The 23687-nt window shown below is 46.0% G+C and overlaps 2 protein-coding genes across 2 annotated transcripts in view; one reads left to right on the top strand and one right to left on the bottom strand.

Annotated features, from left to right (window-relative positions):
* Nucleotides 1-1058: 1058 nt before the first annotated feature.
* Nucleotides 1059-16520, bottom strand: LOC142564213 (uncharacterized). Its single transcript, XM_075675120.1, has one exon. The coding sequence runs from the start codon at nucleotides 15796-15798 to the stop codon at nucleotides 13477-13479; it is 2322 nt and encodes a 773-aa protein (XP_075531235.1). The 5' UTR covers nucleotides 15799-16520; the 3' UTR covers nucleotides 1059-13476.
* A 204-nt stretch (nucleotides 16521-16724) lies between these two features.
* Nucleotides 16725-23687, top strand: part of alphaSnap (Alpha-soluble NSF attachment protein) — a 35928-nt gene continuing 28965 nt past the window's right edge. The window contains exon 1 of the mRNA XM_075675139.1: nucleotides 16725-17026. Coding sequence (XP_075531254.1) covers nucleotides 16935-17026 — 92 coding nt within the window. The 5' untranslated portion in view covers nucleotides 16725-16934. The remainder of the gene's footprint in view (nucleotides 17027-23687) is intronic.

Below are 23687 nucleotides of genomic sequence, written 5' to 3'. Positions count from 1 at the left end.
CAAGGGAAGGCGGCTATATGAACACTAGCGGAGGGCTTAGATTAAATTTGAAGGTTTTTTCAGTGAACCCTGCAGCACTTTTGAGCATGGTGAATAAACTTTTATTGCTGTTGAGCAATACTGTTAACGAAGGTCGGAGCCAAATATTATGCCTGTACATTCTGCTGAAAGCCCACAATTTCAATTGGAAGGCTGCCTGCCCCTTGCCAGTGACGTTGGCTGATGCTTTTAGGATCGCTACTGTCCCATTTTTGAAGAGAGACACACGAAAATGCTGTCTCGTGGTGGACACCAGTGCTGTAATAGTGATGGGACAAACGGATTTGATGGTTGTGTCAATCAGACCTTGGAACTCTGTTGACATGAGCACTCGCCACCACGGTCGAGAATTGGAACCGAGACCTTATGCTCGATGGAGAACACTATAGCCATTGGACTGGGCAATTAACCTTTTGCACCCGAACCATTCTGGGCAGTTGCAGATATTCCTTTCACTCATTTTTAGCTCCGTTATCACGCACTGCTCATTACCGGACGATCCTGGTATCAAAGGTGGAGTGCCATTTCAAAAAAGCAAAAAAGAAACGTTCATGTTTTAAAGATAACTGATCAACATTTAGTTTCAGACGGCAAGACATGAGAGGGGGACACAGGTTGCTTCCAGGCCACTTTGTGATACAAACTAGCCTTTATTTACTATGATGGCATCACTAGGAAAACAGCACACTACACTCAAGTATGTATGTACAAGGTTGCGAGAAAGGTCTCTCTTTCTTTTTTCGTCCACAAATATGTAGCGAGTTACAGTTGCTCTCTGTTGAGCAGGTCACCTTTGCGGCACCGTTTGTCTATGTACACAATGGCGTTTGGAGACCAAAACCTGCAGTCCGAATGGTTCTGTTTCTCGCACGTATGGGTGTGCCATCGTGAAACATACTATATCTTTTGTGTTGCGGTATTGATTAAAACACACTCGTTATGCTTATGATACACACATGGCACATAGAAACCATTCCTGCAACTGCATGCTCACAAACACACACACAAAGTTTCAATCCTTTCTTTTTGGCAAAACACTCTTTTACTTGTTTGACAGACTGTCTGCTAGAGATTGGAATAGCGGAAGAACTTCCTCTTTCTATGCACATTCTCTGAACCTCAACAGCATTCAGCTAGTTGCAAAGCTGCAGATGAACACAATAATGTAACTGTTCAAATCATGACCAAAACAGACCTCTAATGTGTGATGCTGTTGCACGTGGTTACTCGAGTAAGGGTAAAAATTAATTGTTCACCTTGGAAGCCACTAGCATTTTGCTACTCTCATCTGAAAAAATTTATGCATTAAATGAGTTCAATGTGTTCTATCAAACTTAAAATTAGTCTTACATTTTCTTTTCCCTTTCTTTCAAGGAAAGCATGCAGCTAGAAAACTGCAATTTGTTCGTCGGAACTTGATCGGTAATTTCGAATGTAACTTGCAGGAGTGAACAAATTCCTACAAAATATGCAAGTTTTGCATTTGCGTCGCACTGTGCGCGACGCTTCTCAAACGCAAGCAAAGACGTCAGGAGTCATAACTTACACAACACGCAACAAAACGGTGAAATGTACTAAAGACGAAATAACTTAAAAATGAGAAGTTGATGCTCAGCTTTGCTGTATAAATATACATGGCCACAAGTGGTACCAAATAAAAGCAGTTTGAAGGCGATAGAGTAACTAAGCAGTGAAGAATTGAATTATTTCCTAAGCAATTTCTTTAACAGACAACATAACATGAGTAGTAATATGCAACTATAACAACATACTGAAAAAAAAAAGTATTATTTCACTTTCATCCCTGTGTGTGTTCCAAAGAACTACACAGCGCACATATCTTTGATTTGAATGTCGCGCATACGCTTTCTCCAGTCCTGTGACCTAAGTTATAGTCAGATCTGATTTGCTTTGAGCTACCACTGCTGACTCGCTGTTCACAAAAGCGACACGCAACATTTTAACAAAAAAGCCTATACAACTGCACTACAAAATGAATGCTGTGGTGTAAACAAAACAGCCCACTGAAACACGTCCTACAAGAATACAGTCAATTCATCCTTTGCACTCGCAGCAGGCGCCACACACTTTGACAAGTCATGGCCATGGAAGTCAAGATGACATCAGCAGCAGCAAACAACACAGGAGGGCAAAAAATTTGCATTTGTGGCAAAAATAACCGTTTCCAAAGTCTGATAACTACAAGACACACATTGCACGCTTGCAAAGCACATATCTCCTTTCCCTCTCCCCACCCACCCACATTTTTTTCGTTTATCTTGTTTGTTTTTACACAAAATGAGCAGCCAAGAAAGGCCATCCCATGTACGCCAAAGACTTGCTGACGCTTTCAGCCACAGAGGTTTACAGACACCACCACAGGGCAGTGCGTGGATGGAAATTACGGAAAGTGCGCAATGATCTTGTATTCACTCAGCTGGAAAATGCACTCCATAATGCTGGAGCGAAACGCAAACAGGAAGAAACAGAGCAGAACACATCTGACGCTCAACTACATAATACATAGTACGATGCATGACCGTAGCTTAACTGGGTACTAAATGCACTCCGCAACCCTGAAACTAAACGTATGCAAATGAACCGCACCACTGCCACAACACGTAGCACTAGCGAATGCGCCTTGCAGTTGGTTGCCATGTGTCGGTGCTTCATTCAGGTGTGACAGCACTTGTGGCTTCTCTCGTGACGCTTTTGAGATTACATTTTATGTCTGCCCCTTTTAAGCAAATGTTTCTCAAACTGTAGCAGCCACAAACCATTTGGCCACCTTTGATGTTGTTTAGGGATGCCTGAAGTAAAGTTTCACCAATACAAAACTATTGACAAAGGGAAAGCCATACAGTTTGGTAATGCCATAACGGTTAAACATATCCATAATCAGCGACAACGTAAGAATGCCAATATGCTCCTATGCTAAATAAATATGTTTGCTTTTAATTTCTTCGACGTCATGGCAAAGGCGAACTACTGTCAACGACGACTGTAATCCGTCTCATGCTAAGCAGGCAACGCTGTGGTGACTACGCAAGTACTAGTGAGGTCATGCAAGTCTCACTCTGCGCACGTTTGCAGTGCGGTTTTCTTTTATTTTTTTTATCTGCAACACTTCCTACAGAATAAGTACTTCATACGTATTACAAGTACAACTTGCGGACGTAAAATTACATCAAATCGAGCGTTATACTCGTGCACCCTCGTGCCTCCAGTCTGTAGCTTTTACTGTGGCCACTAGTACATGTGGCCACTGCGCATGTTCGGTTGGTAAATAAGGTCAGATCTGTGACACTGTCCACATAATAAATGTGTCATAATTTTGCGACATAAAACTAAGAGACATCAAATTACATGACGTGTAACTATGGCTTTTGCATGTGACGCGCCATTTCTTGCTCACAAATTTGAGCGGTGAGAGAAATCTATTCAGATCTGCGACGCCTTCTACGTAATAATTAGTTCATACTTTGTGACATAAAGGTGCGGCACTTAAATGTTGCATCAAATTACATGATGCACACCTACACATCTTTCGTAGGCGACATATATTTTTTTTTTGTCGTGAAGGGAACAATTAGAGAAGACGCTAGCTTTTACAGTGTTGCCTGCTTTGCATGAAATGGAATATAGCACTTTCAAAATCTGGTATGCAGCCACCATAAGTGGGTCAGGGAACATAAGTACAACACAGAGCACATTGTTTCGAGGTACTGCAGGTACTTCCACTGCAGGTACTGTAGCTGCAAGCCAGAGTTCGAAACAACAATGATCGTGAACAGGAGCTTGTACAATACAGCGTGCAAAATTTTGGAGGCTGAGCAAATCTGTAAGGCTGCAAGACACCCGAGTCGGCGCCTTTTCTCTAGTACTTTTACATAAAGAACTGCAATTCCTGCGCAGATCTGCACATTCTGCCCACGCGCTGCAGTAGACAGCACGAGATGCCATGCCATATCTTTTTCTTTTTCATGCATGTTTATGAGGCTGCTTCGTTTCATGCTCACATGCATGTGGTTTCATGCTCATCACGCCAATATTCTGAGCCTATGTGTACACCACAACAGCACATGCTTCGTGTGCTGTTGCGGTGTACAGACATATTGCCAGTCCTTGAGTAACACTCAATTGTTAGCCCAGCACTCGTGGCGTAAGCTTTATGTACCTTGTGTTACTTTGTCCTTCCCATGCTCCTACCTTAGCATGCAAGAAAACCTTTGAAGGAATTTTTTTTTTCACTGACAGAACTGGCTTCTGAAGGGGCTAACCCATGTGCATTTAAAGTTTAGGTAACACATAAACAGCAGCAGACACTGCTGGTCAGCTTCTTTTTTATCGTACAAACAATTTGTTTTGGTGAAAGTTCTGAAAGTAAGCCAAATGGTAGTCACTTGTAAGTTCCAAGTATAAGCTAGTTAAATGCTGCATAACAAATTTATCACGACAGGCAAGCAGCAAGAAATTTAACATAAGCCACAAGTGCTCTTCAAGCCCAAAGGATCCGACAGTCATGTAAGCCTGATTTCAGTCATCCCCATGCTGACATAACTGCCATGTCAGCAACATCTGTGAACACTTATTTGTGGGTATCCCTCCAGTACTTTTGGTCTGAAACACATGTTTCCATCCACACAGCCCACAAAGCAAGCAAAAAAGTTGCAACACCATGGAATGAAGAATGACCAGGAACAGTGATTTTAAATGGGCACCAAAGAAAATGTAATACCAATCCAGACTGGTAGGTTACTTGGCAATGCCGAGAACAGGCATAGTCGGTTACCCATGACTTGGAAGACCACAGCGCACAAGTAGCTGTAAACGGAGAAGCGTAAAAGAAGCGCTTCTGTCCATTTTACGCCCCTCCAATCTTGTCAACTTGCACGCTCTAGTGTTTGGGTCATGGCAGGTTACACCTCTTGAGTGCCAAATGTGTTGGTTCCACCAGCGACGGGGTCTTAGTGCCCGAGACGGTGCCAAAAAGGCAAAATACAGGTGGCGATGGCACTACCTTGGCATTCCCGCGGAAGCTCTCTGCTCCACGAATTGTACTGCGGCGACGAACGTGCCGAGAGATTGAGAAGCCCAGCCAACCAGTCTGGTCTGGTTTACAGTTTCTGTTTAGTGGCCCTTTAAAGGCCTGCATCAATGGCCCAAACGTATGTGGAGGCACAAATGTCTTTGAAGACATATGCGCATCCAAATGTCTGCGAAGACATCTATGTCTCCAGAAGAACGTCGCCAGCACCTCACCATCGCTACTTTCACTGAAGCAACAAACATTTCATCAAAACACTGTGAAGCAGCACAAAAGGAAGCAGGTTCGCACATGAAGTCTCTGGAGGTGCATCTCTGTACACTCATTCACCTCCATTCTATAGTGAGCACCAGATTAGGCCGCTTCTTCCAGAACCGTAAAATTTCAGCCTAGGCAAACCACGAAATACAAGCATGAACCTGAAGTCTTCTTCTTTACAGCTACGCAGTCTGTGATTAACATTCTCTTTATAATGCCCCAGGCTTCACCAAAATCACTTCAGTGGATTTGGAGCAAGACAATATCTCTGTGCATTTGTATCCCAACAGAAACTCCCAAGCTAAAGCATCTTCTCAGTAAAATTTTGTTCATTCAGGCTAAAACAACTAAAAACAGCAGCCAATGTACCAGGCACTCTCATTAGCAATACCAGGAAAGGTTCAGCTACTAAGACGGAACATTCTTTTTTTTTTTTTTTGGAACACAATGAAAACAGCTCACCCAGACCGTAGCCCAACATAAGAACCCAACACACACAGAGATAGGAAAAAGACTAGGAGGGAGCATCACGTGACAATTTTGAAGTCGTCATAAAAAAAAGTACGCAAAGGAAAGGTTCACGGGAAATAAATGCGATAAGCAAGCTCCCATTTCTAGTCGCCGATAACGTTGAGAGTATTGGGAAACGGAGAGAGGAGAGATCGGGTGGCAAAAGGTGATTGTGATCTCTAATAGCTACTATAAACCAAACAGCACTTCCAAAAAAAAAAAAAAAAAAAAACCTTTCGAAACCAGCATGTTGACTCTTAGAACCACAGTGGTGTTGAAATGGTAGAGCGTCCACCTCATATGTGGGACGTACTGCGTTTGAATCCTGGTGCCGCTAGTAACTCACCATTTTTTTTTCTTCTTCTAGTGAGTAGAGATGTACGACAACCTGGCGCTCAGTAGTTTACAAGAGTTCTCCTCTCAAAATGGGACCCTAAAGAGATCTGAAAAGGCCCCTGGGAGCACCTTCTCCAACCACGGTTTTGGTTAAATAGCTGAGCATCCACTGCTGCCCAGCACCCAGTGACAGATGAGTGCTGACGCCGTGTACCCACAGGTAAAATAGGTACAAACATGCCCCCGGCCAGGCGCTTGGCAACTACAAGAGTTGCAGGCGCTTCGAAGGACACCCATATACTATTGGGTTGTTGGCAGCATAGTGGCCAGCCTCCTTTTTAGGGGTCTCTACTCTCTTAGAGGCAAACTCCAAGAGTCAACATGCGGGTAGACACATATGGAAGGGCAGGGGGGGGGGGGGAGATCAGGGGAGGTTGCCCTGCCAAGGCTGGAGGCCTGACGTCGTGCTCCCTGATAGTCTTTTTTTTTTTTTTTTCCTTCCCCCATGGCAACACAATTCTTGGCTCGTGCTGACTATGCACTATTGGCAAGAATAAGACCACGGGCGTGAGGTTACGCTGCATAGCAATAACAAAGAAACACAGTCACACATGCAAGTTGATGGGCATCGTCCTGCGTGTGTGGTTGTGTTTCTCAAATATGCAGCGCAACTTTCAAATCCACAATCGAGAACCAAGCAGCTGTCGCACATTTCGCTGAAAAATGAACCCGCAGAACAAGCGCAAGCACTTCTTTCTGGCACAAAGCGCTGCACACACTGAATTACATTTCTCTAACTGCACGCAACAAAGCACACATGCACGTACCCATCTTACACTGCAAGACAGGTGGCTTTCAAAGCTGTGTGGCTGCAAATCCGGTGGCAAATTGTGCAGAACCAGCAGCCATGACTTGACAAACATTCATTAAATTTCTCAAAATATATTTCTTGCTTGTTACCAGGGTACAATTTTCCATTTCGATTTGAGAAACAACAATTTGATTCCCTAAAAGAATTCTTTTGTTACTATACTCGCATACAGTTTCCTGTGGCAATGAAGGGAAAACTATAAGAGGGATGGAGCTCCTGTATGCATGTGTTACTACGCCAAGTAGCCAGGCACAGTATGACAGTGCATTTTGTTTGAAACAGATACTGAATCAGCATAGCTTCCATATGCGACTTTCACATATGCCCAAATGTGAAGAGAAGTCAAATTTATCCCTCACTGGTGTACTTTGTCTCATTTTGCTCTTGCAAATACAATGTATAAGTTTTCTCTTCCCCAGTTTAGACTAATGTGGATGAGAATGCGGGACTTTATCAGGAGCGCTTTTACTTATGTGCTCTGCCTCCAGAGTATTCTGTTCACTGCCACATGAAGCTGTCCATAGTACAGGACACGACTTAAGGTTTTTGCTAATCTGCAGGCAGTTACGTCATAGCCAGCCTTGCACGAGATGCCCTAAAGAACCCTAAGGAGGGCACCCTAACAAAATTAATTGTTCACAGGAAGATGGAAAGTTTAAGATATTAACAGTGGCCGAACAAGGGATGCCTCAGGCTGGAGCCAGTGTTCCAACAAGGGGACTTTAGTATTTTTCAGGACAAGAAGTGCTTTCCTTGGTAGCATTTATACAGCTCTCCCCTCCCCCAACACACACCCTGTGTGGGTGTCTGTACAAATTGGCGGGTTCGTACAGTAGGGTGAGCAAAATAGGAATATTTAGAAAAAGCAACCTCACCCTAAATGCGAAGCATTGAAAGTGATAGGAAGATTTAGCATTGCACTCGGAACTCCTCGGATGGCATTCTAGTGACATATCTGGCGTGACGCAGCACACAAGGCAACTGCTGATACGTAGAAGGAACAGCACCCTGGCAGCTACCGGGCGCCTCACAATGCTGGCGCGATTAGGAGCGCCACCAGTGGCATTGCAGGCATTGCACCTCGATGGTGCATGAGGTGAGTTGGCATCGGTCAGCGCCCAGTGAAATATAAGATAGCGTTAGCTTAACGTTTACTGCCCATTTCGATCAGAACAGTGCATACGCACAGCAGCTCAGCAGGAACACTGGTGTGCTTACAGTGTGCACGCACACAATGGTCGTATGAGCAATACTAGCAGAATAAGGTAAAACAATGTCCCAGCTCCGCAGCGTGCGGATTGAGCGGAGTATTGACGGCACATCCAGTTTGCTTCGTCGTTTTTGCAACCAAGTGCATTCTGCATATCTGTAGGCCCTCTAACTCTCCGTACACAAGTGGCGCGTGCGCCGTTGGGATAATGGGAGAGCATGTCGACGGTGGGAAGGAGCCTCGAGTGTCCATATAATTGCTATCACATTAAAAGCGCCCCGAAGAATGCAAGTCCCCTTGTGGAAACGATGGTGCCAGCCTAAGCATTTCTTGTTCCACCAGTGTTGGTCACGCAGTGGGACAAAGCAGGGATGCTCGGTCTAGATTGGTTAGGTGTTGCTTCAAAACTCTAACAATATTTATCTTGCACAAAAATGTTCATCTTTAACTAGAGCAAACAAAAGACAAGACCCCACTTTTCAATTTAGTGCCTCAATAATTGTAGCACCGATGCTGTCACCAAGGAACCTCCCGATCTCCTCGTACCCGAATGTGTTGGCTATTTTAATGCAGCGGATGACTTCAAAAGACACGAGGTTTAATCCTCACATACTTTCAAATGCCAGTGTGACCCTTCTCTGGTGCCTAGCAGATGCTGCCAAAATCTAAGACCTCATAGAAAGTTGGCGTGGGTGCTTGAAAGAAGTGTTGCCAACTGTATTTAGTTCATGTCTTCCACAGCTTGCCATACTATAGTTCATAATGAGGCTGACCTTGTAAATTAGATTGGTTGATTTGAATCTACCAATTTAGCTCAACCAAATATTTTTCTTCGGCATCACTTTAGTAAGCATTTGAGCACCATTGAAGTAAGATGATGACACTCGGGTTTTACTGGCGCAAGCGCCAGGAATGGCCAAAGGGTGCCAACTGAAGTAAGGCAGCCGAGTCAGAAGCTAGATACTCGATCACAAAGAATCGCTTTAGTAGCTCAATTCTGAAAAATCAACCGATTGGTGACCTAATTTCAATATACCCACTCCATAACCCGACTCAATCAATGTGTCGTAGTCATTAAATGTTGTCACCATCTTCTACGGCGAAGGACTACTTCAATGTGATGTTAAAACCATCTAAACATTTTGAGAACAAACAGGCTGAGGTTGCAAAGCACACTGTTATCATAGTATCTGCCAAACATTTCAGCGCTGAGCATTGTTAGAACCACCATAAACTCATGAGTAGACATTGTGCACTCTTGCTGACATTGGTCAAGGTAACATTGACTGGATTTTCATCATGTTTATGTCGTCTGCATGTTAGCTACTTGGTCAAAAAGTGCATTCAAAACGCAACGGCTAGGACTTGTTTCCAGCTCCCTCATCAATTCCGCCGCATACAGCTGGCAAAAGCATAGCCTTTGAGATCTGCATCTGTTATCTAGAGGGCGCCGTCGCTGGGGTGTGGATTTCGACACCCCCTATTGTCACACTGTGATGGTCGCAGTATGAACTTCAGCCGAAGATGCAGATTTTTCAGTGGCTTCCTCATACCAACAAAAAGTTTAAATAAGAAAGTAACACAGAAATGGTAATCAATCAATCAATCAATCAATCAATCAATCAATCAATCAATCAAATAACAGAAATGTAGACAATTTAGAAAAACTAAACACAAGTAGCAGAAACCTCACTCGCATAGTTAAACATCCCTTTCTTTTTTCAGCACTCGTGTGAATCCCACTTTCTCGTGACTAGCAGCCGTGCCAAGGCATCCCCTTTTGCTTTTTGACCAAGATAATGTCTGTCTCTCTTGCGGTTGTGATTTCATCGTTTCTAGGCTGCATCCTGTCGTTGTTTGTCCCACGTGAGAGGCATTTGCAGGGAGTGAGAACACACAATGCCAATATGGAGGGAACACTATGTGACCGGAAGTGAAAAGAGAGCCAGGCACATGACAAATGGCAAGCAAACAAAAGAACAACAGAAACAAAAGCACACAGAGAACAGAGTCGGATGAGCTCTCGCGTAGCAGGCTCATGTCTCGCTGATCGCGTTCACTGTCTAGATGTTGCAGCCGCATTAGCTAACGGTCCACAATGCAGAGAGAAGGTGAATACAAATGCTGCGCTGAATCAACCTTGACATTACTTCATACTAAACGAATAAATTTGGGCAAAATTGTTTAAATTTTCTGGCTCAGCATTGCTTGGCCACCTTTAGCCCTTTCTGGTCCGATAATTCCTGCAGAGATCATAAAGTTTTGCAGAAAATGTCTGCCGCCAAGGAAGAGAAACAGCAAAACTATTTTCAGAAATGTGAGCGTCACCTATGCTAATTACGATGAGCAAAACGAGAACAAGGTAAATGTGGCAGCAAACGTTTCGACAAGTGGACTTGTCTTTTTCAAGGCAGTTTGAGAAAGACAAGTCCACTTGTTGAAACATTCGCTCCGACTTTGACCTTGTTCTCATTTTGCTCATTGTCTCGAATTTCCATCTCCCAATTTCCCCTTGTTTTCCCATGCTAATTACGTAATTTATAAACTTTGTGCCACAGGCAAATACGGATCTTCTTAAAATGGAGTTAGGCCTCTATGCTCTATTTTTGGAGCCTGCTGCATACAGCATGCACCCCCCCCCACCCCCCACCCCAAAATATGGTCTTCAAATAATCTGCGGCCAATAACTCCCACTGGAAATTTCTCATTCATTTCTCTGACTTTTGTCATTCAGACGCACATAGTATAGAGTTTTCACTTCATTAAAAAAATTCGCACCAGAAAGGGTTAAAGATAAAGGCAAACAAAGTCTGCAAGAAAGGTACTTATTAATGCTTGTATAATAAAGGTGTGGCTTGGCAATGGACAATTTAAGGGCGCCTAGACAATCCACAGAATAATTCTATGTGCCCCAATACACAGTCAGCCTGGCATGCTGATTATTTATGTGACCGCAATCGGATGTCTGCATGTCCAGTTGCGATCACCACTGACCAAAAATTCAGTCTTCACAGTCAAGCTGATAGTTTGGCGGTACATCACCCAATCGGAGCAAAGCACCCACTACACAACTTTTACACAACCTCAACCTATTACAAAGGTCAGTGACCATTAGCAAACAAAACTTGTTGTGACGGTGGTCAGTGGGCCATTTCATAATAATTCTGACTTGAAAATCGGGACTTCAGTGTTGCCACTTTCCTTGATCAAGGAGATATATATATATAAAAAAAAGAACTATCTATCATATGCCACATCAAACTGGAGTTTACAAATCATTTAAAGTGCTGCTATCATATGCCATGTTGACCTGCATGTTGACCTGAACATCAGCCTAAATATCTGCATGTTGACCTTAACGTTGACCTGAACATCAGCCTAAATATCAGCCTGAGCATCAGTTTGAACATTGATGTGATAGCTGTGAAGCAAATCAGTTTTATAAAGCAACAACTTGTTTACTACGAGAACGGCCAGATTTCGGTAAAACAAAGAAATGCGTATTGCCAATGGGAAGGGTTTCCACACAGCAAACTATTGACAAATTTCACGTTTCAGCTGCCACCGGAGGGCAGACACAAATGCACAAAAGCCACCCGTCAAGCTGTCAGCAACCGTGTCAATTGTAAAGAAAAAAAGATGGGGTAAAGATTGACACTGCAATCGGCGAAGCAAAGCAACTACACACACAAAGCGTAGAACGCATATGGGGATATCAGCCGACGGGCATGACGTTATCTGCAGCTTTCGCCAGTACAGCCTCTTGAGAGATAAATAATCTGATGAAGTCAACAGCACCTAGAACACAGGTCTGTCACATCTGAGGATACAAATGTCTGAATGCAGCGGCACTATTCAATCCAAACTTATCCGGCTTTGCACAAGGAAGAACATCAGTGGCACGTTAGATAAGATCCCATCTCAATTTTTGTGATCAGTTGTAATAAGAGTTAAAAAAAAAAATTGCGCTTTTAACATTGGGCTGAAAGGTACATTGGTGAAGGTTTAGTGTGCACGCTGCTAGTAAAAAATTGAGCCGTATTTACAGCTACATCAAGTCCAATTTTGGCATAGCTCTTTTTTTTGATGTGACACAAATTTGTGACAAGCTGCTCTTGGCAACAGGAGAGACACACACAGTGACATTAGATATGCAAGCAAGCATTTTTTTTTATCTTTGTTTTGCAGATAAAAAGCCTCTGCACAAAGCAATAGACTGCTTGCCTCACACAACAGCTTTTAGACACACACTGTACAAACCACAGAGTGACTTGAAGCCAGCCACAAAGGAGCTCATTGCAACGGTCACGGTCGCTACGATGTTATCGGATGCCATATCTGACAAGGCATACCCAATCTAAACTGAACCCTCGGAAGGCTGCTGTCATTGCCGCAAATTGTAAGCAACATAAACTTTGTGATCAGGGCAGTTGCGGCAAAGTTAAAGCGACTGAAAAAAACCGGCAAGTTTTGTTCACCTCAAAAACAAAAAGAAACACCACACAGTGCATTTTTGTATAGACAGCTAGGCTTTTCTTTCCTGGCTGAGAGTATTACCTGACTTGTGTGTTGCAGAACACACATAAACTTGATGAGAGGGGTTTTGTAAGGAGCTTATCATGGTTAATGCTACACGAGGTTTGTTGTGGCTAGCTGGGCCCAGGTATTCGTTCTTTGCAAGAAAACTGCAAGGAACGATCTATTACAGGGAGCCTCTGACGATTTTGGAAACACAGGAATACCTGGGCGCAACCCTCACAAAAAAAAAAAAATCTGACGCAAAAGCCACCCTTAAACATTCAGAGCTTCAAAATCCCGGGGGTCATGCTGCAACAAAGCGGTAGGTGGAATCCCAGTCCACTTTCACGGAGAAGTGTGCATGAAGCTGTCTGATGGACAAAATGTTACAGCGAGTGCGACGCAGGCTTCATGGGTGACGGTGATGAGAACAGAGAAAGAAGTGCAGATGCCTGAAGACGCATCTTAAGAGTCCGACGTGGACACACCGCTCTTGGCTCTGTGACCAAGAAGAAAGTGGTTGCTGACTCGTAGACTGATGATATTGCATTTTCTGTAGTTCACTGTTACACTAATGCTGCACTCATCAGAGGTCCAGCATTGCACACGTGTTACACCCGAGGGCAAAGCAGCAACCCCTAATATGTGGAAAACTGCGCACAACTTCCAAGCGTTCAATCGCACATGTCAGTAGACGAGCTGCTTGCCACCACCCACACCCTTGCCGTGCTTGCGCGGGAGCGCAAACTGCTTAGTCCGGCACAGGATCACTTTCGTGTCCTCAGTGTGCATGACCCGCCACTGGACTTTCACAAAGTCCGAACACTCACCTTCCTCCTCCTCATTCCAGTCGTAGACGTCAAACGAGGATGAACCGCCGCCGCCACCTCCAGCGTTCTTAGCCGCTTTTGGTGTCCGCGGAGTCGACTGCACCGGGGTTGGGGGACTCAGCAGCGAAGAGCTCTGTTTACGCGCTGGTGTGAACTTCAGCTTTAGTCCGACGCCTCGCCGCGTTCGCTCGACAGTCCAGCGATTGGGGTTGCTTTCAGACATGCCATTGCTGGTCGCGTCCTCGTCGTCGCGGCTGTGTCTCCTTCGAGCCGCCGTCTGCTTCGACGTGGATGACGGCGGTGCCTCGGACGGAGTGTGTGCTGTCAGCTCGAGCGGCGATGAAGACGAGTTCTCCATGGACGGCTGCTGCTGCTGACACCTTGCGTTCTCTGCAGCCATGGATGGTGGGTCCGAGAAGGGCCATGCGGGATATTGCTGCTGCTGCTGCGACTGAGGAACTAAAGATGTGGGAGCGGCTGCGCCCTCCACGGCCTTCTCCAAGCTCTCCTTGTGGCCGTCGACGCTCCGCGAGCCACCACTTCTCCTCTGACCATTCTCGTCCTCGGTCTCGTCACAGATGCTGTGCAGGAGGTTCTGCAGGCCAACCGAGAAGTCTGGCTGCGGAAGCTCACTCGTGAACATCGCATCCTGCTGCGGAGGGTCGAGGAAGCTGAGGTTTTCGAGCGACAGGTGGTGGGAACTTGACACCGGTGGCACCCCCTGCGAGTGGTGCGATAGGTGTGGCGGTGGAGGCGGCATAGTGGCTGCCGTGGCTGCCACGCTGCCACCAGAGTCCATCTTGGCACCTCCCGCCATCCAGCACGACTGTGGCTCCTCAGCCTTGTCTGGAAGGTAGGGTGGGTGCGGAAGGAGTGGTGGTGGCAGTGCCGGAGGGCCCTGATGGTGGTGGATGTACTCCCGCGGGAAGCTCTGCCCACAAATCTCCGACAGCTGACTCGTCCGCGAGAAGTCGAGGGGAACGGCTGCACTGGCCTCACCTACAGCGGAAAGCAGTCCCGAATGGTGCATGGCGCTGGGCGGTGAGTCGTCTTGCGGTTCTTGCTTCACCATCACTTGTCCCGGGTCGAAAGTGGGCCTCGTCGGGAATGGCATAGGTGGTGGCCGGTGGTAGGCAGCGGCAGACGCCTGCATACCGGCTGCATTGAGCATGGCAAAGTGGTACGCCGAAGGGTGCATGTCACCAAGCGCCTTGTCTACGCCATGTTCCCCGTTGCCCACAAAGTCGTCCAGACTCGGGAAACAGTCGATAAGCTCCTTCACGCACTCGAAGTTGTCCTCGCGCAGAGCAAACTCGCGGTGGTGCGCCCCGTCGGGGCCTATGTGCTGCTGCAGGTTGTAGAAGTAGGCATTGCAGCACTCACAGTACTGGTGCTTGGCCGGCGGTGCCGGGGCGGCTGCAGCGGCTCCCTGTTGCGGCTTGTTGGCCGTCCCAGTCACGGCGGGCTCCTTGTCGGAACAGTCCGAATCGCCGGAGATGGCTCGACCGGACTTCTTCAGCTGCACGTACCGATCCTGAACGGCGGGGTCGTCGAACGGGCTCGACGGGTACAGCGAGTTGATGTAGAGCGACGGATCCGACTTGAACACCTTGTACACGGGCTTGAACTCCTGCTCGAAGTCTTCGACCTTGACGAGCGGTCGCGGCAGGCGTGACGCCTTGCGCTTGCGGGACGTCGCTGCGGCGGGCTCGAGCGCGGGCGAAGCAGCGGGCTGGATGTTGAGTTGCACCTCGACCCAGCGCAGGAATTGGCTGATGTTCCAGAGCCGAATGCGAGCTTCCCGCACCCTGTCGATGACGCAGTCTTCGGCGGACGCCTCGGATCCCTTGTGCGCGCGGCTCAGGATCAGCTGGCCGCGCGAGCGCGGCGCTTGTTCTTCGGGGGGTTTGGGCGCCGCCGCGCCTACCTTGGTCGGGTCCTGGTCGGTGACCACGAAGCTGACCGCTTCGTCGAGAAACTCGGACACGCGACCGCCGAGCACCTGAATGTTGCGCAGGAGCTCGGCCTCGTCGAGCTTCAGCCGCTTGATCCAAATGAAGAGCGTGAAGCCCAGCAGCGGCTTCTGTTGCTGGTGGTCTCGGTCGGAGTTGAGCGAGCGCCAAGAGGTCCACTGGATGCCGTCCCAGACCCAGCCGTAGTCACCCACTTTGAACGTCATTTTGCGGATCGCGCCGCCGCTGGCCTGTGGGCCATGGGGGACCCGCGGGGGTTCGTCTCGAGGAACGAACCTCTGCTTGACGAACTAGCTTGCCGCACTGAAAGGTCTCCCTTCAACACGGCCACAAGCTCCACTTCGCGGGCGTCCCAGGCAACGACGCGTTCCCGCTCGAAGGTACGCGACGCCGATGGGCGCACATCGCGACCTGCTGCAGCTGCTACGGGCACGAGCTTCGGCGACTTTTTAGGGCCGTCGTTGGCGTGGGTTCGCCCGTCGATGCTCCATGATCGCGGCCGGGTTTCCTCCGATCGGGGCTTCGGAACGGGCGAGGAACACCAGCCGAGGATGCGAATAAATCATCTTTCTTTCGCCTTCCCTTGCGTTCGTTCTTTTTATCTCTCGTTTCTTGTTTTGTTGCTTATCCCTTTTGGAGCGCTCTCGCTGCTAGTACGAGGGACTCGGAAGCACAAGCGGGTAGCGGAGAGAGGGGCTCTCAAATGTCTGGGCACCTCCGACGCTAGATACCGCCGTTGACTTGCAACGCCGAGGTTCGCGTGTAGCAATGAGGTGAGAACGAGAACACACTTGCCTCGTTAGGTTTCTCAAGTCCCAGCGACGAGGATTTAGCGAAAGAAAAAAAAAAATTCTTACCCACCAAGCGATTAATGGTTGAGAAGAGGGAAGGGGAAGCCCTGGAAAAGCTGCCGGATACGAAACTCAGCGGACAGTCGCGCGCGCGTCGCGAAAGAATCATCAATGCTGCGCTCAGCCGGAATTATTAAAAGCGTAATTGAGCGCGGCAAATTTTTCGCGACAGATGCGCGATACCTCGAGCGTTTGCGCAACGTTCAGAAAAAACGTTACAGAATTGCGCTGCTGCACAATCGACGGCTCTGATCCTTTGACGCACAGAGCTCGTGATCACGACAACTTCCGGCGGTAGCATACACACGCACGCACATACGAAGCGTTGAGTCAAGTCGATACACACGGGAGTCTGGCTATGCTGCAAAGACCTGCCGTGCTGTAAAAAAGAAAGCCTCTGCAACGGGACGTTTTTCAGCTGGTGGCGTGTGTTCGAAGCCTTGTGCTTGCCTGACCCCGAAACCGTTGTCGGCGAAAGTGCGCCCAGAACGATGGCGGACAACGAGCAAAAAGCCATGCAGCTTGTCGCCGATGCCGAGAAGAAAATCAAGTCGGCGCAGGGCTTCCTCGGGTCGTTATTTGGGTGAGTGCAGTAAACGTAGCTATTGCGAGGGTTAGCTAAGGGTCTGTCGAGTGCAATGTTTTGACGAGGCTTTGTTATGTTTGCTACAACGCGAGTGCCACCAGCTGCCGCGCTTCACATTGGCGGGGACAGCCTTTTCCTGGACCTTTCAGCTGCGGTTGCCGCAGTGTGGTGTGATCGCCTGATACCTCTCAGGCCCCATGTTAAGTTTGGGTTTCTTAATTGCGAAATCCTAGCTACATTCGCGCGTGCTTAAGGTGTCGGAGGTATTTGAAACCGAGCAACATCCATCCGGCGAACTGATCCGACTAGGTGAAAAACGCAGATGTTTCTCTCGTGTCTGGCCGTGCGACCCGTTGTGTACCGCAGTGGTGACCACACATCCGCATTCTCTCAGTTTAGGTTGCCGAGTAGCCGTGGCGTATGACTATTCCCCGCTTGTTGCGTCGATGTTTTGAGTGCGCCAATGAATAAATGCTAGAGAGAAAGAAAAAAAAATCGCGATGTCAACAGAGGTCTTCGGAGCCGTGAAAAAAATAACTTTGCTGTTCAAAAGAGGATAGTTGACATGTAGCATTTTGCCGAGAGGGCATCGCCGTAGTTGTGACGTGCCTATGTCCGGCAGGTGTGTGCGTCGAAGAGCTGGAACGACGCCTGACCGTTTTCATCGAGCTATGTGTATATGCGACTCCAGCGAGGAAACGAAGGCGCGATGTCACGGCCATTTCAGTTGCCTCAGTATCGCGCGCGGGCATGAACAACGCGATTCCATGACTTCGCGTCATTATTTGTCATAATCCTGTGTGTCATAGTCCACGTAGGTCGGTTGTGGTGGATCGCTGAAAAAAAAAAAAAAAAACATCGCCGAAAAAGCGCCCACAAGTTGGGTTTTGTAGTCTGTTCCGCATTCTAGAGTTTCCGCCCCTTTTTAAAGACGTCGCGCATGGGATCGAAGGGTTGTCGCCGACAAGGTGCATCCTTCGCAGGCGGTATCGCAAAACTGTTTTCAGTGTGCGGTGCCAGTAGATAAAAGCCATGTTTAGCTACTGTCTCAGACAAAGGAAATAGCATATACGAAAGGGGGTCAGAGCGCATCGATCGCATCGCAACCCGCTTCGTTAAAGTCAGGCGGTTGTCGCAGCCTGGGTGCGTCGCGACGTAATGACGAAATCGCTTGTTTATGGCTTCAAAATAGCCACCACTGTACTTTTTTTTTTTTTTAGCCGGCGGCGGAAGCAAATTTAGAAAGGAAAAGAAGAAATAGAAACCTCTGTTTGGCCCCTTTAACTGGGCAATTGTCACTAACGTTTCGTCAGAGAACCAAAAGGTGTATGACTTCATTACGATAACCTGCTTATTCGGGATTGCTGCACTTAATGATTCTCTTGTGTTTATTGCTAGCCGATTAGCGCGGAAAACTGTGGAGAAGCATTCTGTGATGTGACCTGCATATCCACACATTTAGTATTCTGGTTGACTGTTGAAATAAAAAGTAACGTCTGTGATCTGTGAAGTGGAACTGTTAGGGAGTGAATCAATGTTGGTGCCTTCGGACGCTGCATTGCTGCTGCTTATTTTTTTTTTTTTTTGCACGTGTTGTGAGAAGACAAAGTAAATAATAAAAAAAAAAACGGTAGTGAGATTGCACAGAAATGTAGACCCACTTGTCTGTTGTAGACCATTGATCACATAGACTGGACACTCTCCCAGAGTGTAAGTCACGGAGGCTGTTTTGAGTTTGTATGTGACCGGTTTTCTTCTGTCCCACTTGGCAAAGGAAATGTTGGAGCTGAATGTACTATCAAGAAGAAAAAATATTTCAGATGGGCTGATGTTTGCGTCTTTTGGGAGGCCATAGGCGCTCATCCAGCCAATAAGCACTTCAGCAGCAGACGAAATGAACGTGTGCACTTGGTGGACACTTACAAAAGACCCTTTCCTGATTTCTGTTTTAAAAAAGGAAACATTTCTGTTGATGCGTACATTTAACTGTAATACCGTACGAAATAGATTGCAAAAATAGACTACAAAATGTCATTCACATGCAAGATTTAATCATTAGGGGTCACTTGTTGGTAATCAACTTAACCTATTGTTTCTTTATAAAGCTTTCAATGTATACGGAAATCACAGTGTATGTGGTGTTTCAAAACAGCTTGTCAACTTGATTTTGGCTAGAAAGTGCAGATCATTGTTTGGCAAATGACTGGGTCAAAGTGGGAAAAGAAAGTTAAAAGGAATGAGTGAATCATTGTGTTTCTGCTTGTCAGTAGACATACTTATCATTGCACCTTGACACCAGCTTGGCTCGGTGGTGATAGCTGCCGTCAGAGCTGTGACAGCTATTACCACCATGCTCCCTTGGAATTTGGTGTCATGAAATCGAGTTGCTTGTATCGTGCGAAGAGGCAGATCAGACTTTGGCACTAATGGGCTGCGTTAGGTGGAGGGAAATGTGATGTGAAACGTGCAGTGCTATACTGCTTAGCTCTGTCATATTTAGTTCATTTTAGAACTTGATTTAGGGTTGGCCGTTTAAACATGCCCTCACCTTTGATGACACTCTTTCGCTAGCATGGTGCCAAGGGATAAAGCACTGTTTGGCTAGTTTAGGTTTGTTCACGTTAGCAAATTACTCGGGCTGATTGAATAGTGAAATTTCCGAACTGAGTTGAATGCGACTATTAGGGAAGAAGAACCTTAGACGGTCGAATCTAAAGGCTGCCCCACGTTCAATGTTTTCCTGGCGTTTTCTGGCGTTTCGACTTTCAGCGTCAGTCGGCATAGACGTTGAGGGTGGTGCGCTCTGCTGCTGCCGCCGGAAACGGCTCGATGAGCGCGGACCAGTTGGCACTGGTCCGCGTGCCGCTCGTATGGCTCGAGGCTCTCTCTGGTGCCGTTCATGCGACAACGCCGAAAGACGCCAGCAGAAATGCCGAATGTGTGGCGGCCTTTATACAGAACTGTTTCAATTTTCTAAACTAAGAAGCGAAGGTTGCGCTAATTGCAATTTGTTTAAAAAGAAAAGCCTCATTTGCATTATTTGATACGTGCAACTGACATTCCTCAACCGAGCAGCTTGTAAATTTTGAAAAACGAAGATAATCTCGGAAATGTGATATATGGTGTAACTGTGATGATTCTAATGAAACACAGGTACAGCGCACGACCGGATGCGTGTAGGAGAGTTATTTGCTGAAGGAGCTAAGTGTAACGCTACAGAACCACACGTCACTTTGAAGAAATGCAAATGTGGCGGCCAAGTAAAACAATTGCTTTGCCTGAGATCGAGACGGCAAATTGGCATGCTGCCTAAAGGCAAGGCATCCTTATTCAATGACTGGAAGTTACTGCACAGAAGTTAACTGGCTCCACGAGTTTTGCTCACTGACCAGTGCCCCTGTGCAAACAGCACGGCTCACATTCAGCACATTGCCTGCTCGCAATGGTCTTTCTCTGCGTAGACTTCAAATAGGTGTTGTTATGGCTTATGTTTGTGCTGAAGCGAATGTTTGAAGATTCTGAATGGCAAATTTTCCAATCGCATACAAATCAAACTGCAGTGGCTATTTGATCTGTATTCAGAATCTAGAATATGCGTACACCCTTAGAAATTACACATTATTAAAGGGACGTTAAACATGTATTTGAGTTTCATTAGTAAATTACCTCCCTACAATACCGAAATGGCCACCCTTACCATGACGGGAGGGTTGGGGAGCCAGAAAAGGCGCAGAAAGCAAACACAGGTGGCGCCGCCACCTTGAAGTTCCCACACCAACTCGTTGTGACAACATACATTTAGACACTGTCTGTCTGGGTTTAGTTAACCTTTTATTGGTAAACATGGACTATGTTGCATTCTAAAGCCGTAAAAGAGCAAACTAAAACTTTTACAGCACCTCCACAGCCCAAATACGAGAAAACAGTTTATATCAGTGACATCCGGTTTGATATTCGAAAAATTGGCATTCATTAATTCTCTATTAAACAACCTATTGGCACAAATTTAACAAAAATAAAGTTTTGAAAAAATACTTCTGTATAAACTGTGTTCTTGTTTAGTGTCCCTCTAAATGTCTAAGAAACAAGACTTGTTGCTGTGAACCATTCTATCCATGCATGCAGCTCATTCATCCGATAGCCAACGTGAGAAATTCAGCTGCTGTTTGCAAAGGAGGAAAGTGAGATAACACAATCTTTTATCTGTTCACGTGTAACACTTCCACGGTGGCAGTTGCCGGCTTGGACAACTGACAGGCGCCGTATACATAGGTGAAAGAAAGGTAGAGGAGAGACGAGTTGGGCTTAGTGCTAAGATGGGCAAGATACAGTAGTAGTCATTTCTATTCTGTCACGCCATTCTGCTGTTGAACACAAGGTTGCGAGTTTGACCCCTGGCCTCAGCTGCCATCTTTCAATTGGGACAAAAAGGTAGAAACGCTGGTGCAGACTGCTTTGGATGCAGGTTATAGGACCTTAGGTGATCAAAATTGATCCGGAGTTCTCCGCTACAGCGCTCCTTGTCACCAACTCTGCAGTTTCAGAACTGCTTAAGAAACCATCATATTGTAACATTGTAGCCCAGTGGCACAGCTCAAGTTGCAAAACTAACTGTTTATTTGGCGAACTTGTGCCCAACATTATAAGTAGCACTTGGAAAAATTATAGTGGCGAGCACAGTCGTTCATTGTCTAAACCTGATCTGTTAGTCAGATGTGTCGGCAGTTTACGCATGACTTGTAGAAGTTTCCAGCATAACTGCTGGGGCTTACACACCTTCCAGGCAGTGCAACACTATTCACATCGTACATACAATCTGATTACACAAGGTTCGGCGACAACATAGACATCAGATAGTATCAATGATAAGATTTGAGTAAGTTCCAACGCATGCAGGTGCATCTTGTGCTAAGCGTTAACTTCAACAGTTAGCACGGGAAATGCGACCCCTCAAAAAGTGCAAACAAGTACGCATGTCAATATCAGGTGTACCGCGTGTCTCATGGATGGATGTCTGTGATTGTTAAAATAGGGGGATTGGAGATACACTCACCAAACTTCGTAGAGGAGTGACAGGCATCAGAATTTCTGAGATAATTGTGAATACAGTTATTGTAAGAAAAAGAGGAGAGAAAAAAAACATCGCCATTTGACGTTGAAATGGATTATTTTTGAGGCATGTTGTGATTGGACAGTTGAAAGTTGGCCAGTGCTCAAAACACAACTTGCTGCTGCAGTAACGCATGTAGTGCTAGTCTGTATGAGTTTCATCCATTTTACCTTAAATCGGCATCAAAGTGGGTCCTGAGCATGCGGGATTGTAAGATAGCGTGCTGATAATGTATGCTTTGACTGAATGCTGAATAAGATTCTACAAAGCATACACTAGCACAAGTGAGAAGTGTTATGTCTATTTTCAGTGTCAGTTCCGTCCCATCGAACAACCATAATGAAGAAGAAAAGAAAAAGTGATAGCTGTCATAACGCTGGCAAGACAACAATGGCCCTGTTCCGTCAGGCTTGCAGGTGCATGTTGGAATTGTCAGCCTTACTCTATCAAAAGCATTCAAGAGGATGTTTCATTTAGCTCAGGCCAATTGGGATTCTCATATCCAAATGTGTATGAGATGTAGGAATATTCTTGTTAATGTTAGAGAACCTCTGAGCTTATTTAGTGAAATTTGCAGCACATAAGAAAGAAAGCTGAGCTCAGCTGACTGTAGGAAGCAGGATTTTGATTTAATGCCTTGTAGATTTGGCAGAAAATTTTAGTATAAAAAGAAATGAAGCACTACGTTTCCAAACTAACCTTGCACCAAAAACGGATGTTGCAGTTCCATAAACTGCATCTAAAGTGGAAGAATGTTATATATAAGTTCACAGCTAATGGTATGTTAGTTGCAATGTTTACAAGGTTTTTGCAAGAGTCATGCTTACACATCAGTGATATATTTCAGTGCGTGGCATGTAATATGTGATTGTGTGTTTTAGGTGCATTGTAAGTGTGGTTTAGGGAGTTTTGATGTTGTGCTGGGGAGTTAGAGTTGCAAGCTTAACGTTTCATATTTTCAGCAATATCTGTAAAAAAGGAAATTGACCTAAATAAAATATTTGCTCCCTGCAATTTGTAGAATATGTTTTGTTTTTGTTTTTTTGTGTGCTGCTAAGTTCATCAAATTCGATGCAGAGGATGCAGGGCAAAATTATTTCTGTGCCCGTTTATTTCAGATTGGAGACTCCCAAGTTTCCTCTTAGTTCTTACAGCCTTATAGGGTGCAAAACAATGTGAAGTATGATTAGGACGTGAAGGATAATTACAACTAAGTTTATTCGCAGCAAGGATGAGATTGCTGCACATTTGCCTAATTTGCTGAAAGCTCACTTTATTAATTTATTTATTTATTTATTTATTTATTTATTGGAAGTGCTTCAGCTTCCCTTTAATGAAGGCATACGACATCAGAAAAATACAGGACATTATTATCAGGGATACGTCTGTGGCTCTGACCAACGCTGAAGATAGATTCTTTGATTGTGTATTAAAGTGGGCATAGATTTTCACAATTTCATCACCATGGTCTGATTTCAATGCACCACAAATGTGATTATGCACACTGCCACCTTTCCTATAGTAGTAGTAGTAGTAGAGAGAGAGAGA

Source organism: Dermacentor variabilis, chromosome 11 (genome assembly GCF_050947875.1).
Source record: "Dermacentor variabilis isolate Ectoservices chromosome 11, ASM5094787v1, whole genome shotgun sequence".
NCBI lineage: Eukaryota > Metazoa > Arthropoda > Arachnida > Ixodida > Ixodidae > Dermacentor > Dermacentor variabilis.
This window is presented reverse-complemented; position numbering and strand designations above follow the sequence as displayed.